Raw genomic sequence first — 15,060 nt, forward strand, 5'->3', positions numbered from 1 at the left:
GAGCAATGATGGCTGGCTCATCCGTCTTACTCGTGAACGGGTGCTGCTTGTGGGGACTGGTCTGTTTGGTTTGCGATCACTGATTAGACTATTTGCTTTTGCAATAGCTGGTGGTCACTCTATTCCCCCAAGTTTGAATTTAAAAAATAATCTTTATTATTGGAAACATGTATAATTTTTATTTGAAAAGAATACGAGCTGAGTTTCTTGTCAGGTCTTCTCATCTCGCAATCATTCCGAACTAACGGTAGATTTGACATATCATAAGAGTCTGTAATAGACCTACATGAATAAAGATATTTTGAATTTGAATACATTTATATCTCACAGCTATATACTCGTAAGCACAATTATCAACCGACGTACACGTTTCCCGTGGAAATTTCTAGAAATCCATTCATAGACGACACCTCGGTGGTGTAGCTGTTTAACACACCGCCTGACTTCCGATGGTCGCGAGGTCGTTTCCTCCTACGTGAAGTTGTAAATTCTACTATGAGTTATGTATTTAGTATTACCATAGATATGTAATACTATATTATATATATATACCTATATATATATATAGGTATATATATATATATACATAGTATTACTATCAGTTGTCTAGTACATATAACATAAACTTTCCTAAGCTTGGGACTAGGTGGCGCTGTGTAAACTATAATAAAATCCTTCCTTCTTTTGACAATTCACACAGCGTCATCTAGTCCCAAGCTAAGCAGAGCTTATGTTATAAGTACTACATAACTGATTTTTGTTTTGGATACATACATAATATATATGGAAAATACCCAGACCGATACAAACAATCTTGGTCATGTATACAAATGTTTGTACCGTGCGTGCGTGAATCGAACCCGCGTCCATCGAAAGTCAAGCGGTGTGCTAAACCGCTATACCACTAAGGCCGTCATTATCCAACGTTATATTATATATTATTCTTGTATAAAAAATCTCTCGATACACGCATTCGTACTATACTACAGGATACGATTGGTGTATATATATAGTAAACTAGTTGTATCCGCGGTTTCGCGTGGAATTTAACTTTATTTTCTAAAATAAAGTAGCCTAAGTTACTCCTTAGCACATCAGCTACCTGCCAAAAAAAGTCCCGTCAAAATCGGTCCAGCCATTCCAGAGATGAGCCGGAACAAACAGACAGACAAAAATTGTAAAAAAAAATATTTTCTTCTATGTAACGTATATATACTCATATGCATGTAGTAAAAAACAGTTATTTCAATATTACAAACAGACACTGCAATTTTATTTATATTTAATTATTTTTTTTATAGACGTATAAATAAATAAGTCCATAACATTTTTTTTCTCCTAGATAACATACACTTACACGTGATTTCTGGAACACCGTGAACAATTCCAGCAATATTGAAGTCGCACTTCGGCGGAATGTACTCCCCTGCTTTTATATTTAATATCTGCAACTATCTACATGTATTATATATATAAACCTTCCTCTAGAGTCACTCTATCTATTAAAAAACCGCTTCAAAATCCGTTGCGTAGTTTTAAAGATTTTAGCATACATAGGGACGGACAGACAGCGACAACGACTTTGTTTTATACTATGTAATTATGATAATTATAAGATTTGTGTATTTTTGTGTGGCATATAAACGTCATGGTATAATTTGCAATATTAATTTATGTTATTGGAGATTTTGTGATCAATATTTTTATAAATATATTTGCATTATGTACTTTAACGATCTTTAATTTCATACTCCGTCGTTCATATAATTTTAGTAAAAAGGTGTAGATGATTACATAAAAATACACTGATTACATAATCACATATGATTACATAATAATACATAAAAATACACATACCTATTAATATACATATTATATTATATATATATATATATGCATGTAAAGGTCCAATTAATTACAAGTTAGTTACACACAATTAATTCATAGTCGGACGTATTCAAAATTGAACTTATTTGAATATAGATACGTAAATCAGAATACAGTCAGTGTATAGTCATTATACAAGTTGACTAAGTCTATAGTCTACATGAAACTAGAATAGAATAGAATCAAAACTAAATCAAAATTAATAATAATAAATTTAAAATGTACAAATAAATTAAAGTTCTAATTATATATTTATTCAATTCTATATTCTTATTGTGTTTTTATATTTGAGGCTAAATAAATTAGTGCTGGTTGGTAGTTTGTATTCATATTTCGACTTGTAAAATGTATACAAGGATTGTTTAAAAGAGCAACACACAAGTTTCTTGCTTATTCTTCTTGTGATGAGCCAGCTTTCCGAATAAGCGGTAGATTTAAAAAAATGTTGACTATTCAAAAGTGCTTAAATTAAGTTTATTTGAATAAATGATTTTCTATTCTATTCTATTCTATATTTGATATATAAAACTGTAATTATGAACTAAATAAAAAAATAGGTACATATTTCTTTATTTAATTCACTATATTTATAGATTTATCAAATCAATTATTTGATAAATCGTATTCTATAATAAAAATAAATAAGTAATAAAATTAATGTCATTATTTCATTACATTGCAATAATATGTAATTTTAATAGATAATTGTTGTGAAATGATTAGGTACTAGCTATGTATTATATATATAAACCTTCCCCTTGAATCACTCCCATTAAAAAAAAAATCGCTTCAAAATCTGTTGCGTAGTTTTAAAGATTTAGGGATACATAGGGACAGACAGCACATGTAGGCGAATCGACTACCGTAATACTGTTCCAGTTCAAGTATATCATGAAATAAAAATAAAAAATCTAGCATATCTAGATTTTTACTTTTCATACACATGAATATTCCTTGAAAATTTTTGCAAGCAGTGTCGAGTAGCAGCGAAACGTAGGTGCAATGGTTTATACCTACCTACCTACTAACGGAAAATTTGCAGAATAGAATTAGGATTATTTTAGGGAAGTAGGTATATAGGATATGATATTTATAAATATATTTTTTATATAATATGAAGAAATCATTACATTCAATTTTAATATGAATTAAATATATAAATACAGTTATTTTTTTATAAATAATAGAATCATTGAAAGTAATAATAATCTCTAGATCTAGATAATTTAAAAAGGAGGAGTGATCAAAAGACTAAAATGTGGCTTAGATCACCCACTTCAGTACCGTAAGTACAACACGAACTTTCTACAATACCAAGTTATAAAGCTGATATTTATTACAATTTCATTTAACAGTGTTTTGCAATATTGTATTGTTATTACAGCTAGCAATAACAAAACGTAAACGGAGTATGGGTAAGTGACGTCTCTTCAGTTTAGAATGTCAGTCACGCCGTCAGTCTTGTCATTCTTATATTGTGACGAATATCTTAAACTTGCCTGTTTATGTTTTATTTTTCGATAAAATAACCTTAATTACATTGTATATTATCATTATTTCATCATAAATCGTATGAATCAACAATTATTGTATTTATATTTTGCGTAACTATAACTTTGCGAATGTGAACACTGAGTGCTTACTGATTTTGCGTAACAAAGAATACGATCTAATCGTGTGCTGTATAAAAAAAACAAAATAATCCTTGAAATACAGGCTAAAAATGGATTACGTTACAACATTAAAAATCTTAGTAATAGGAGAAAGCGGTGTGGGGAAGTCCAGGTAAGAGTGTTTAAATTTTTGTTCTTGTAAAATATATTATTCTCTCTTGTAATTACAGTCTTACAATTCTACGCAGTTTAGGCGTTTCGTTCCGTTAATTGCCTATATAAGATTCATAAATGGATTGTTAAATTACCTTGAAATCAATTACAAAATTAGATTGTTAAATAAACACATAATTATCGAAAGAAAATATGCATGGTGCACTTAAATATTTTGTATCTTGGTAGAGTGAGTCAGAGGGCAGCTTTATAGGTGTTTAGTTAAATTTAGAAGAATATTACCAGCATGTACTTGCTGCATTGTGGACAGAATAATGTTGAGTTACAGAGTTAACAGTTTAAATAGGTACATTATCTTGTATAAAATGTGTATCTGTAAGTTAATTGTATTTTGTCTATGCCCTTTCTGCAAGTGTAAATGAATTAATAATATTGAATAGCAACACTAAAGCAAAATATTGTAGAAGTATTGAGAAGAGGCCTATGTCACAAGTTGTATATTATTCATTATATTTAAGTATAATAACTTTACAGTCTATGGATTGTAAATAAATTAAATATCTTAAAAAAAATATCTTAAAGTGATAAATAGAGAAATGAAATTGTATATGTATATATTTTTGTCTATGTATGTATTTATTTTATATTAGTAGATTGTGTTTATTTCTAATATTAATTTGTAGTATTGTTCTGCTTTTATTATATATACATATATATATATTCTATTGGTCATTTTGTAATTTTTTTTTCTACGAAGGTTTGTCTCGAAGAGATCACCAAGTAATTATCAAGTAAATGAATCTTAGAAATAACACACATTATACTAATATAAAATAAATACATATATAAATATATATTTCCTGTCAATATAAATCTTATATTAGATGTTGCATGCAATAAAGAGTTTATAAATAAATAACTTGACAATATATATATTGGGGGGTTTTGGCTATTGTCAGGTGCTAATACCTGTAACACTGCAACCTGTATAGATCTATTATGCTCTACCATATTCAAAAGTATAAAGAGGTACTGTAATTTTAGCATCATCCTAGCATTCACAACAGGAGACTACAGTCCATCTTTCCCGGCCACAATTGGTGTTGATTACAAATGCAAACTTATGGATGTTAATGGAGTGAAAGTGAAGCTCGGTATATGGGACACAGCGGGACAGGAAAGATACAGAACACTGACATCTAGTTTTTACAGGTACAAAAATTTATTTACTTTGTGTTACATAATTATGATATAATATGCACATACAATGAAACAGAAAAAATAATGCTCCCTATAACATAATGTGTACACACATAGTGCTAACATTTGTATTCATGAGTATGGTTGTTTGTATAGGTCTGGGTGTTTTAAAAAAATTGAGTATGTATATACAAAAAAAGTGTCCATGTATTTATATTAATTGTCTAGTACCCATAACACAAGCTCTGCTTACCTTGGGACTAAATGGCGCAGTGTTAATTGTCCAGGGTTATTTATTTATTATATATTTATTATTTATTATAAATAGTGCTCCCTATAACATAATGTGCACATCATGGTGCAAATATTTGTATTCATGAGCATGATTATTTGTATTAGTCTGTGTGTTTTTAAGGAAATTTTGTATGTATATTTTGTATTTATATTAATTGTCTAGTACTGGGTACTAGACGCAAAACGCAAGCTCTGCTTACCGTGGGACTAGATGGCGTTGTGTTAATTGTCCAGGGTTATTGTACCTATCTATGTCCATCCATTCACACAAGTACTGCTTACCGAGGGACTTGATGGCGCTGTGTTGTCCAGGGTTATTTATTTATTATATATACAAGTTTCTTTCAGAGATGCACATGGTGCAATATTAGTGTATGATACATCAGAACCAAAAACACTGGCCAAGTTAAAAGAATGGGTAGAAGAACTACAAGTGTACTCAACCAAAAAGAACATAGTCTGTTTAGTTGTTGGAAATAAAATTGACAAGGTAAGTCTTTGTTTTTAAGACGTTATTTTATATTCTTAGTGGTCGATATGTAAAAATATAGTTTTTTTTTATTTGAGAGATCGAGACCAAAATTTCATTATCGGAACCTTCATGCCTTCATAGTTTACCACTCAAAAAATTCCGACCACTCAAAGTCGAGTTTTTAAGAATAAACGCGCTCCCGCTCAAAATGTGACTTGGTTCTGTAAACAACACACGGGTAACAAACCTAGTTTGTTTTGACAAGTTATTCAAGCTTTAAGAACACCATAGACATGTCCCATAAAGTTTATTGACAAAATTATTATGAGATAAACAATATCTAAGACAGTCCTTACATGAACATATTTTCTTAATGTAAATATATAAATTTTCTTTTAAGATATGTTTGTGTTTCTTGGTCTATGTTTAATGCATTTAAAATCAATAACAATTAATAATAAATGGTAGACCGTGTTGACAGAAAGAAAAGAAGCTTTTTATTTTATTTCTAACTAGCTGTGCCGGCGACTTCGTCCGCGTATTATAGTGACCAAATAAAGAAAAAATATTCAATTATCTAACCTAAAAAAGCAAAAAAAAAGTTTTATCATTCTAGCTTTAAAAATGACAATATTCCATACACACTTTCATCTTCCATTTCAACCCCTTACAACCCTTTTTTACCATTAAAAAGTAGCCTATGTCCTTTCTCAGGGTCTAGACTATCTGTGTACCAAATTTTGTTTAAATCGGTTCAGTAGTTTTGACGTGAAAGCGAGACAGACAGACAGAATGAGTTACTTTCGCATTTGTAATATTCGTAAGAGTTACAAAAATTTATGGCCTTTGTATAAAAAAGAGGTTTCATGTGCTAACAAGCAGGAAAGGGTATTTTTAGTAATATGGACTGATGACTCATTGCCAGCAATGTATCATATCAGTTTGACCTCCACGCGGTTCTCACTGGACCCATCGTGATAAATTCCTGATGAATTGGTCACGATGGGCTGACTGACCTGACCTCGTGTCCATCTTATCATCTTCCACTTGCACCCCGCCGTAAACCCTTAACGTTAATCTTAATAAAATTATAAACGCCAAAGTTTGTAAGTATGGATGTTTGTTACTCTTTCACGCAAAAACTACTAAACGGATTTTGATGAAACTATAATAATATAGCTTATGCATCAAAATAACACACAGGCTATATTTTATGTTGAAATTTAATAGAAGCTAGTCATCTATAAAAGAAAAAAAAGTAAGTTTTATTTTTTTTTGTTAACAGGCTCGAGCGGTACCCAGAGAGCATGGGCAGGCGTTCGCACAAAAACACAGAATGTTATTTATCGAGAGTAGTGCTAAAACGCAAGATGGAATCAATTTGGCCTTCGAAGAACTTGTACAGAAGGTATTATATATCAATTTTTATACATTTATTTCTGACAGCTTCGCCACGCAGGTTCCGATTCAATTATTAATTTGGCGGGAATTTTCAAGTGTTGGAAAAGAGATCGTATTTTTAAATTAGCATACTCTCATGTGGTGGTAAAAGTATTTTAGCACCGATGACACAATTGGTATTAATACTGGCCAGTCAGATTTAAATGTCAAATTAGCTCGAAAAAGTTTCTATAAAAACAAACACACAGTGATACCAACATTCATCCTGATAGTCAGGGTGGATTTTTTGTGATAGAGTGTACCAGAGTTCTAATGCTTTAACGGTAGTTCTTTTTTTATGTATCCACTTGCTCTAATTAATAACAATAATGGCAATAAAATGGGGGGAAATCAGAAATTAGAAGTCATTTCATAAACTCGTAAAAAAACATCGGTTTCCAGAACAGATCTAAATTAAAAAAAAGAACAAAAGGATAAAGTGGAGTAGAAAAGTCGCCAGGATACAAGCTTCTTTATAGGCTTCTATATAATCTTTGGGGGATTTTGGAGAAAATTTGGAGGGAATACCAGATTTTCAAAAACACTTAAAAAAATGGTTCATCGAGAACTAATCTAAATTTTTAAAAAGGATAAGTGGCTATTATTGAGTAGATAAGGCGAAAGGATACAGACTATTTTAAAAGAGGATTTCCTCAAAATCTAAATTTTGAGGGGATTTTGGAAAAAAATTGGGGGGAATACCAGATAGTTTTCTGGCAACACCGGGCCTCACAATCTTATTTTCCTCGTAGATTATTGAGACACCAGGATTGTGGGAAACAACCAAGAGTTCCGGCAATATTCGTATCTCACAACAGCAGCAGCAGCAGCCTCAAGAGGAGTCGAGTTGCTATAATTACATTTGTTCTATATAACAGATAGCTTTGTACTCCTATAGATTGGCTTCAATGAGATCACTAGTTCAATCACGTCTGTTGTATCTACACAGGTTGGGGTGGGGTAACCTGTTTTTTTAAATTATATTTATATTAAAATATCACAAATTGTGTAGTCATAGGCATTGACAGTCAACTGTCATCGGTGTAACGCAGCATTGACATTGTGTCGCGAATCTTAGAGAACGCTTTAAAGAAATAGGTATCCACATTGTATCCACATCCACAAATTTAACACGTAAAAAGTTAAATTTATTTATTAAGAATAGTAGACAATTACAGGCTTTTAAGGCAAGGAATAAAATAAAATTAAATATGCTTAGTTTTCGTCTCAAAAAAGTAAGTAACGTTATAATAAATTGCCAGATAGTGTTTTGAATTTAAATGAAGGGAAATTTGGGATACAGAAAGCATGCAAATTATAATTCTTAGTGATTTATTTGTAAATAATATTACATTACAAATACAGAAGATTAAATGTTAAGCCAATTCTAGCAAGCAGAGCAACAATTTTTTTTTACGAGACATTGGTGTAGTTCTTTTTTAAATCTATTTAATGGCATCTCTCGAAGTACTTGTATTTTATTAGTTAATAATATATATATATATTATATGGTATATAAACACTGTTTCTTTATTAAGTTAATTAGTAATAACAATTATTTTTTACCACGCTGGTTGAAATCAATTCGACGACTCGTTTTATTGGCGGTAAACGGTTAGTAGACCAGTGGTTCCCAAATAGTTTTTGCTGCGTACCACTTCAAAAAAGACCTCAAACCTTGCGTACCCCTTATTGTAGCAATCACAATAATATTATAAATGTGAAAGTTTGTTTTACTGATAGCCACATGTACCCCTTGATGGAACTTCACGCATCCTTTGTGGCACGCGTACCATTAATTGGGAAACACCGGCGTAGACTGTGGACGATTGAAACTTGTTTAAAGATTAGTTAATATTAGTAGAAGTTTCTTTTTGTTGATGGTAATGGAATGGTGCACCCGCCTGCGCTAACGGTTTACATTAGCGGGGAGGCGAGGATTATAAGATGAGCATGAGGTCAAGTCAGTTAGGCCATCGTGACAAATTCACCAAGAATTTATCACGATGGTTTCCAGGGAGAGCCGCGTGGAGAACAACCTGACATGGAACATTGCTAGTAATTAGGTTATTAATTCACATTACTAACAATCCCATTCCACCTAGTGGGTATGTGATATGGCTAATCCTATGACCAAAATTTCATCGAGTTTAATTATACACTTCTCGCAAAAATTAAGGGAACAGAAATATTTTCCAAATTTATGGGTGATTTTCAACAGGCTCTATTTCAGTTCAACGGTTTCTTTAAACCAATCGATCAAAATTTTGAAAAATTTAAGTAACAAGGTTTTTTCTCTAACTTTATGTAACCTCTTAAAAAATAAAAAATCGATTTTTTCCGACAAGTAGAAATTTTTTGTAGTAAAATGTTTTGTATGGAAAGATGTTAGGGACTTGAAGACTTTTGAAAAACCCCATGTATGTTAAAAACCATTTAAGGAAAACTAGTCGTAATGTCATTCGTATAGAAAGTGCTAATTTGATTGAAGCCAATCTGTGCATTGTGTAATTGCTTATATGTAAATAATAACCCCCTTATTTATAAAAATGAAAACCGTCAAACCAAACTATTTGACCTATGTCATATATGTATATCACTTCATTTCAAATTAAGAAAATAGTTAATATTAAGTACCTAACTAACTTGTTTCTAAATTTGAATTTATTTTATATAAATATTTATATTGTATAAACAAATATATAAATGCAATTTAAGTAATAAATAGCACATAATGGAAATATTTTTTATTCAAATAAAGTTAATATAAACTTATTTTTTTGAATAGTTTTTTTTTCTACCACATTATAATGCAGGTCAGGTAAATAGAAGAGATTCAGAAATGAAACCGACATGAAAATACTATTGTTATTGGCTTGCTTTATTCCATTATTTGTGGTCGACGCAGTATGTCCTCTTCTATGGATTCCTATCAGCCGTCATATTTGAACTTACTCTCCTTTTATACATATCATCTTTCACACAATCCACCTTTTTTTATTGTCTATGATGTTATAACAAATTTATATTTAGTTATGGAAACACTTAAAAATACCAAATTAACCTTAATAATGCTGGTAGTTTCTTGGATTTAAATATACTCAGCGAAGTGAGGGCATGTTAAGTGTTGCCATCATAGTGACATCGATATCTGCCAATGCCTCTGACTACCTCATCTAGTATAACAGTTGTAATGATATATTATTACATAGAGTAGAGCATACGGTAGAGACAGACAGACTCTTGGAACTTTAACCTATTCTTTTGAATAGTTATTTTCTACCACTTATTGCATTCTGAATCTTTTCTATTTGGACAAAAAGAATTATTACTGTTGTATTATTATATATATATATTATGAGAACAAGAACTATGTTCATTTTATATGATGGCTTGAGCCAAGATTCGAATCTTTGGCGGTACCTCAGACTAAACTCAACTCATTCAGGCAGGCAGTTGGCCTTCAGCCGCTCCATAAGTCTTTCCGCGGGTTTGGAGTGCCATCTGCACTCGCTTCCTATCGTCTGGTAAAGCTGTAATTGCCAGCGGCATAAGAATATCGTTCTTGTAATCAGATAGCTTTCCGAATGAGTGGTAGATTAAAAAAAATAATTTAGACTATTCAAAGATGCCTAATTTTTTTTTTATTTAAATAAAGAATTATATATTCTATTCTACTGAATATCAGTATTTTATTCTTTCGAATGACGTTTTATTTTTACAAATAAGGGGCAACTGTATATTGGTATAATTATAAATTGTACACATTATATTAAGGTTTTCACAAATGCTATTAATTTACTTTTTGTAGCCTCCTTAAAGAGCTTTATTAATGAATTGTTAAGGGCTTAGTTTGGACCAAATAAAGTGGTGATTTTACGACCCCATTTTTTCTCAGGTTCAACCCCTTTTCCAGGAAATGTGTTGGGTAAACGGCCTCGCCGTCGTTTTAGTTAAAATATTCCGGCGCTCCGTTTCGTCGAGACAGTGGGAATACGTTTTCACTGAGCCTTTGTTTACGCTGTAATAGATTATCTCCCACTCAAAATAGTAAAGCCTAATTTACATTACGTTGGTTGTGCAGTAGTCTAATGTACCGCCTCACCTTTTAGTAGTACGGGTTTTTTTTTATTTATGAATATGGTAAAGTGTAGATGTGGGGGGAAAGGGGACTGTTAGTAATGTCGACTGATGATCTCATTGCTAGCAATGTACCATGTTAGGTCGACCTCCACGCGGTTCCCCCTGGAAACCATCGTGATAAATTCTTAATGAATTTGTCACGATAGGCTAACTGACCTGACTTCATGCTCATCTTATCATCCTCCACTGGTGCCCCGCCAGCGTAAACCGTTAGCGCAGGCGGGTGCACCATTCCATTATCATCCATAAAACAAAAAACTGGTGTAGATGTAGTTGTGTCTAATTGTATCTAAACCCAAATTAAGGTAGTTAAAGCTTGTATTATGGGTCCTAGATAACCTATACAAATACATAGATATATTCGTAAATACATACATATTATAGGCACATAGAAAACACACGGACCGATACAAACAATCACAATCATTACTTCAAATTTTTGTCCCGTGCGAGGAATCGAAACTGCGACCATCGGAAGTATGGCGGTGTGCTAAACCGCTAGACCACCGAGGCCATCAATATATACTAGTGGAGGATGATAATATTTAATAACACTGGACGATTCACACAACGCCATCTAGTCCCAAGCTAAGCAGAGCTTGTGTTAACGTTACTAGACCACTGGGGTAAGTAAAGACATTTCTTTTGTAAATGCATACATAATATAAATAGAAAACACCCAGATAAATAGGCTGAGAATGAAATCAGGTCATTTAGCTCATTGTGGGGAAGTGACGAATATACAAGAAATGAACAATATGCGAAAAAATTGCAAGGTGACCGCACGGAGGTCGACCTGACATGGTACATTGCTAACACTAGCGACGCTGATTTTGTAGCAAACCCTTACTCTTTTATAATTTACATTCAATTACCATACAATACAAACATTTTATTAAATAGCGTGACTGTTTATTTGGTTATGTAAACACCGATAACAAACCAATTTAATCCGATACCGGACGGTAGACTCCGAAGATTTAAATACACAGTATTTAAATGTGCTGGGTATGTACTAACTATACCTCTGACAACCCCATAGGTTATTAAAGTCGTGATTATTATAATAATATAATATATAATATCTCAGGACAATTCACACAACGCCATCTAATCCCAAGCTAAGCAGAGCTTGTGTTATGGGTACTAGACAACTGATATAAATATATGTGTTCCGTATTCCGAACCTCCTTAGTCTAAGCAGGTTGTATCACCGGCTTGCTTACTGGAGCAAAGGGCGCTCGGTAATACTGGCCACATATAAAACATGTGGCCACTTAAATTTCGAAAAAAGAATAATAAAACAATTGAAAATAAGAACTGGAATTAAAAGGACGCTCCGTATTTTTATCTATATAAAACAAGATAATTAAGGAATTATTTAACACAATATAATTGTTTTTGATGAAAATATACACTCTAGAGTGCGTGGCCACTAAACAGTACTACACATAGGGACGTTCCTGAGCAAAGGTGAGTAAGTTTGCTTACTTTGGGGTGTTCGGAGTGTGGAAGACGTTCTTCCAGGTCGAAATCGTATTTTTACTTCCTTTTCCATTAATTATTTTCTTTTCAATAAATACAGTCCACTCTCTCTTTTATATATTAATTTATAAGGATTCGTAATCCAACATTTTTTGGATGCTGCTTAGACTAAGGAGGTTCGGAATACGGAACAACGTGGATACATTTTTTTTTTGTAAAAAGATACATATTATACATGGAAAACATCCAGACCGATACAAACAATCATACTCATGAAAACAAATGTTTGCACCGTGCCAGGAATCGAACCCACGACAATAGTATAGTAAAGCGGTATGCTAAACCACTAGACCACCGAGGCTGTCATATTATTTAATTTTTAATTCCCAAATAGCTTTAATTCTATTAAATATCTGAATTCAACAAGAGCTACCTAAAACATCAATGGGTATTCGTAATTACATATATATTGAGATCAGAAAAATGATCTCAATATACAGGCTGTATAAGAGCGAATATACAGCGGCAATTCCTTTCAGAAACTGTAATCTGGTATGAATGGAGAATATACGGATTCATTTTGTGTTCGGTATCACTGAGTTTTCAATTAATATATAACAGGTTTCCAATTCAGCGTATATTTAGTATTATTTCACAAGAACTGGAAAATTAATTTTTAATTAGTTTTTTTTTGTATAAATTTCTATATAAATTTTCGAAATTAAAAAGTTAATTAAGAGACGAAAAAACAATAAGATTTCATTGCAAGTTTTTACCTTATCTAAATTAATATTAATACTAGGAAAGATTTATAAAAGATTTTAAAAATTCTTTCACCTACATAAAGCTACGTTTTTCTTATAGCATAACATATAGGAGAGAAACGAGCTTGCGGCTCAGCTGATGGTAAGTGATTACCACCACCCATGAGCAATGCATGGGTAATTCCAAGTGCGTTGCCGTCCTTTTAAAAACAAATAAGCACTTTTCTTCTGAAGGTTTCCATATCGTATCGGCGAATATGAAGTAGGTTATATTTTTTAATTTATATTTAGTTATTGTGTCTTGTTTTATTATTTAAGTGTAGTAATAAAATTGAAGTGTCACTTATTAATCTCTGAAATGGTTGGACCGATTTTGACGGGACTTTAACTAGCAGATAGCTAATGTTCTAAGATGTAACTTAGGCTACTTTTATTTTAGACATTTTGTTTATTTTAAATAAATAAAAGTTAAATCTCACAAACGAAGTCGCAGGTCACAGTTAGCAGCTATAAGACAATGAAACAATACATATAATATAAAAATATATTTAGTTACAAATAGTTTTAAATTTAATTAAATATTTTTTGTATAAACACACGCTTTAATAAATCTACTTTAATAAACGCGTCGTTTCTTAACCGAAACTCAGTCCGTATGTTTCCACCCATCTTCGGTTATGTACGTCCCAACTTCACAAGATCCCTGATATTCCTGGTTAATTCCGGTGGTAAGAACATTCCCATTTATCACTGAGCTTGAGGACAAATAGGCCTCAAGGAGGGCTGCCCTCAATGGCCCCAAGATGGAACCTCCTCATTAATGACTGGTCATCATTCAACGGGGAGAGTTCGGGATAAACGTTGACAAATATATAAAGGAAGCGCGTAATGATTTATAAGAGGACGTTTTTAGACATCCAACATGTCTTAATAAGTGATCCGATATTTATTCTAAGAGCCTTCGGAAATGTCTACGAGAGGACTCGAAATGCTATTCCGATAGTATATTAATTCTGTATAAATTACTAGCTTTGCCTGCGACTTTGTTCGCGTAGCTCAAGCAACGTAAGCCTTTAAATATCAATAATTTTCCCCATTTTTGCAACATTTTTCACTGATGCTTCGCTTCTATTGGTCGTAGCGTATGTTATATAGCCTTCCTCGACAAATAGACTATCCAACAGAAAAATAGTTTTTCAATTCAAACCAGTAGTTCCTGAGATTAGCGCATTAAAACAAACAAAGTCTTAATATTAGTATAGATATGACTTTATTTCACGTTAATCTGAAATATACTTAATTATATAACTGTGAATAACAATACGCTGGGGGAAAAGGGGATTGTTAATAATATGGCTGATGATCTTATTGCTACCAATGTACCATATCGAATTGGCCTCCACACTCCAGAGGACACCTAGAAATCATCGTGATAAATTCTGGTGAATTTGTCACGATGGGCTAACTGACCTGACATGCTCATCGTATCAGTCTCCACTGGAGCCCTGCCTGCGTAAACCGTTAGCACAGGCGGGTGCACCATTCCATTATCATCCATAACAAAATACTACACTGTTATATAATTATA

The 15,060-nt window shown here is 32.3% G+C and overlaps 1 protein-coding gene across 1 annotated transcript; it reads left to right on the forward strand.

Annotated features, from left to right (window-relative positions):
* Positions 1-3,346: 3,346 nt before the first annotated feature.
* Positions 3,347-8,579, forward strand: LOC131852006 (ras-related protein Rab-18-B-like). Its single transcript, XM_059202572.1, has 5 exons — positions 3,347-3,672; positions 4,719-4,886; positions 5,517-5,658; positions 6,926-7,048; positions 7,833-8,579. The coding sequence occupies exons 1-5, from the start codon at positions 3,611-3,613 to the stop codon at positions 7,953-7,955; spliced, it is 618 nt and encodes a 205-aa protein (XP_059058555.1). The 5' UTR covers positions 3,347-3,610; the 3' UTR covers positions 7,956-8,579.
* Positions 8,580-15,060: the final 6,481 nt, after the last annotated feature.

Source organism: Achroia grisella, unplaced genomic scaffold, assembly GCF_030625045.1.
Source record: "Achroia grisella isolate CSIRO2021 unplaced genomic scaffold, CSIRO_AGI_Agris_v1 utg821, whole genome shotgun sequence".
Taxonomy (NCBI): Eukaryota; Metazoa; Arthropoda; class Insecta; order Lepidoptera; family Pyralidae; genus Achroia; species Achroia grisella.

Bases quoted from the DNA above. Each gene is read 5' to 3' on its own strand.
- LOC131852006 (XM_059202572.1), top strand. From the start codon at position 3,611: ATGGATTACGTTACAACATTAAAAATCTTAGTAATAGGAGAAAGCGGT. The intron at 3,673-4,718 runs GTAAGAGTGTTT...CTGTAATTTTAG, and splicing joins AGCGGTGTGGGGAAGTCCAG to CATCATCCTAGCATTCACAA. The intron at 4,887-5,516 runs GTACAAAAATTT...AGTTTCTTTCAG, and splicing joins CTGACATCTAGTTTTTACAG to AGATGCACATGGTGCAATAT.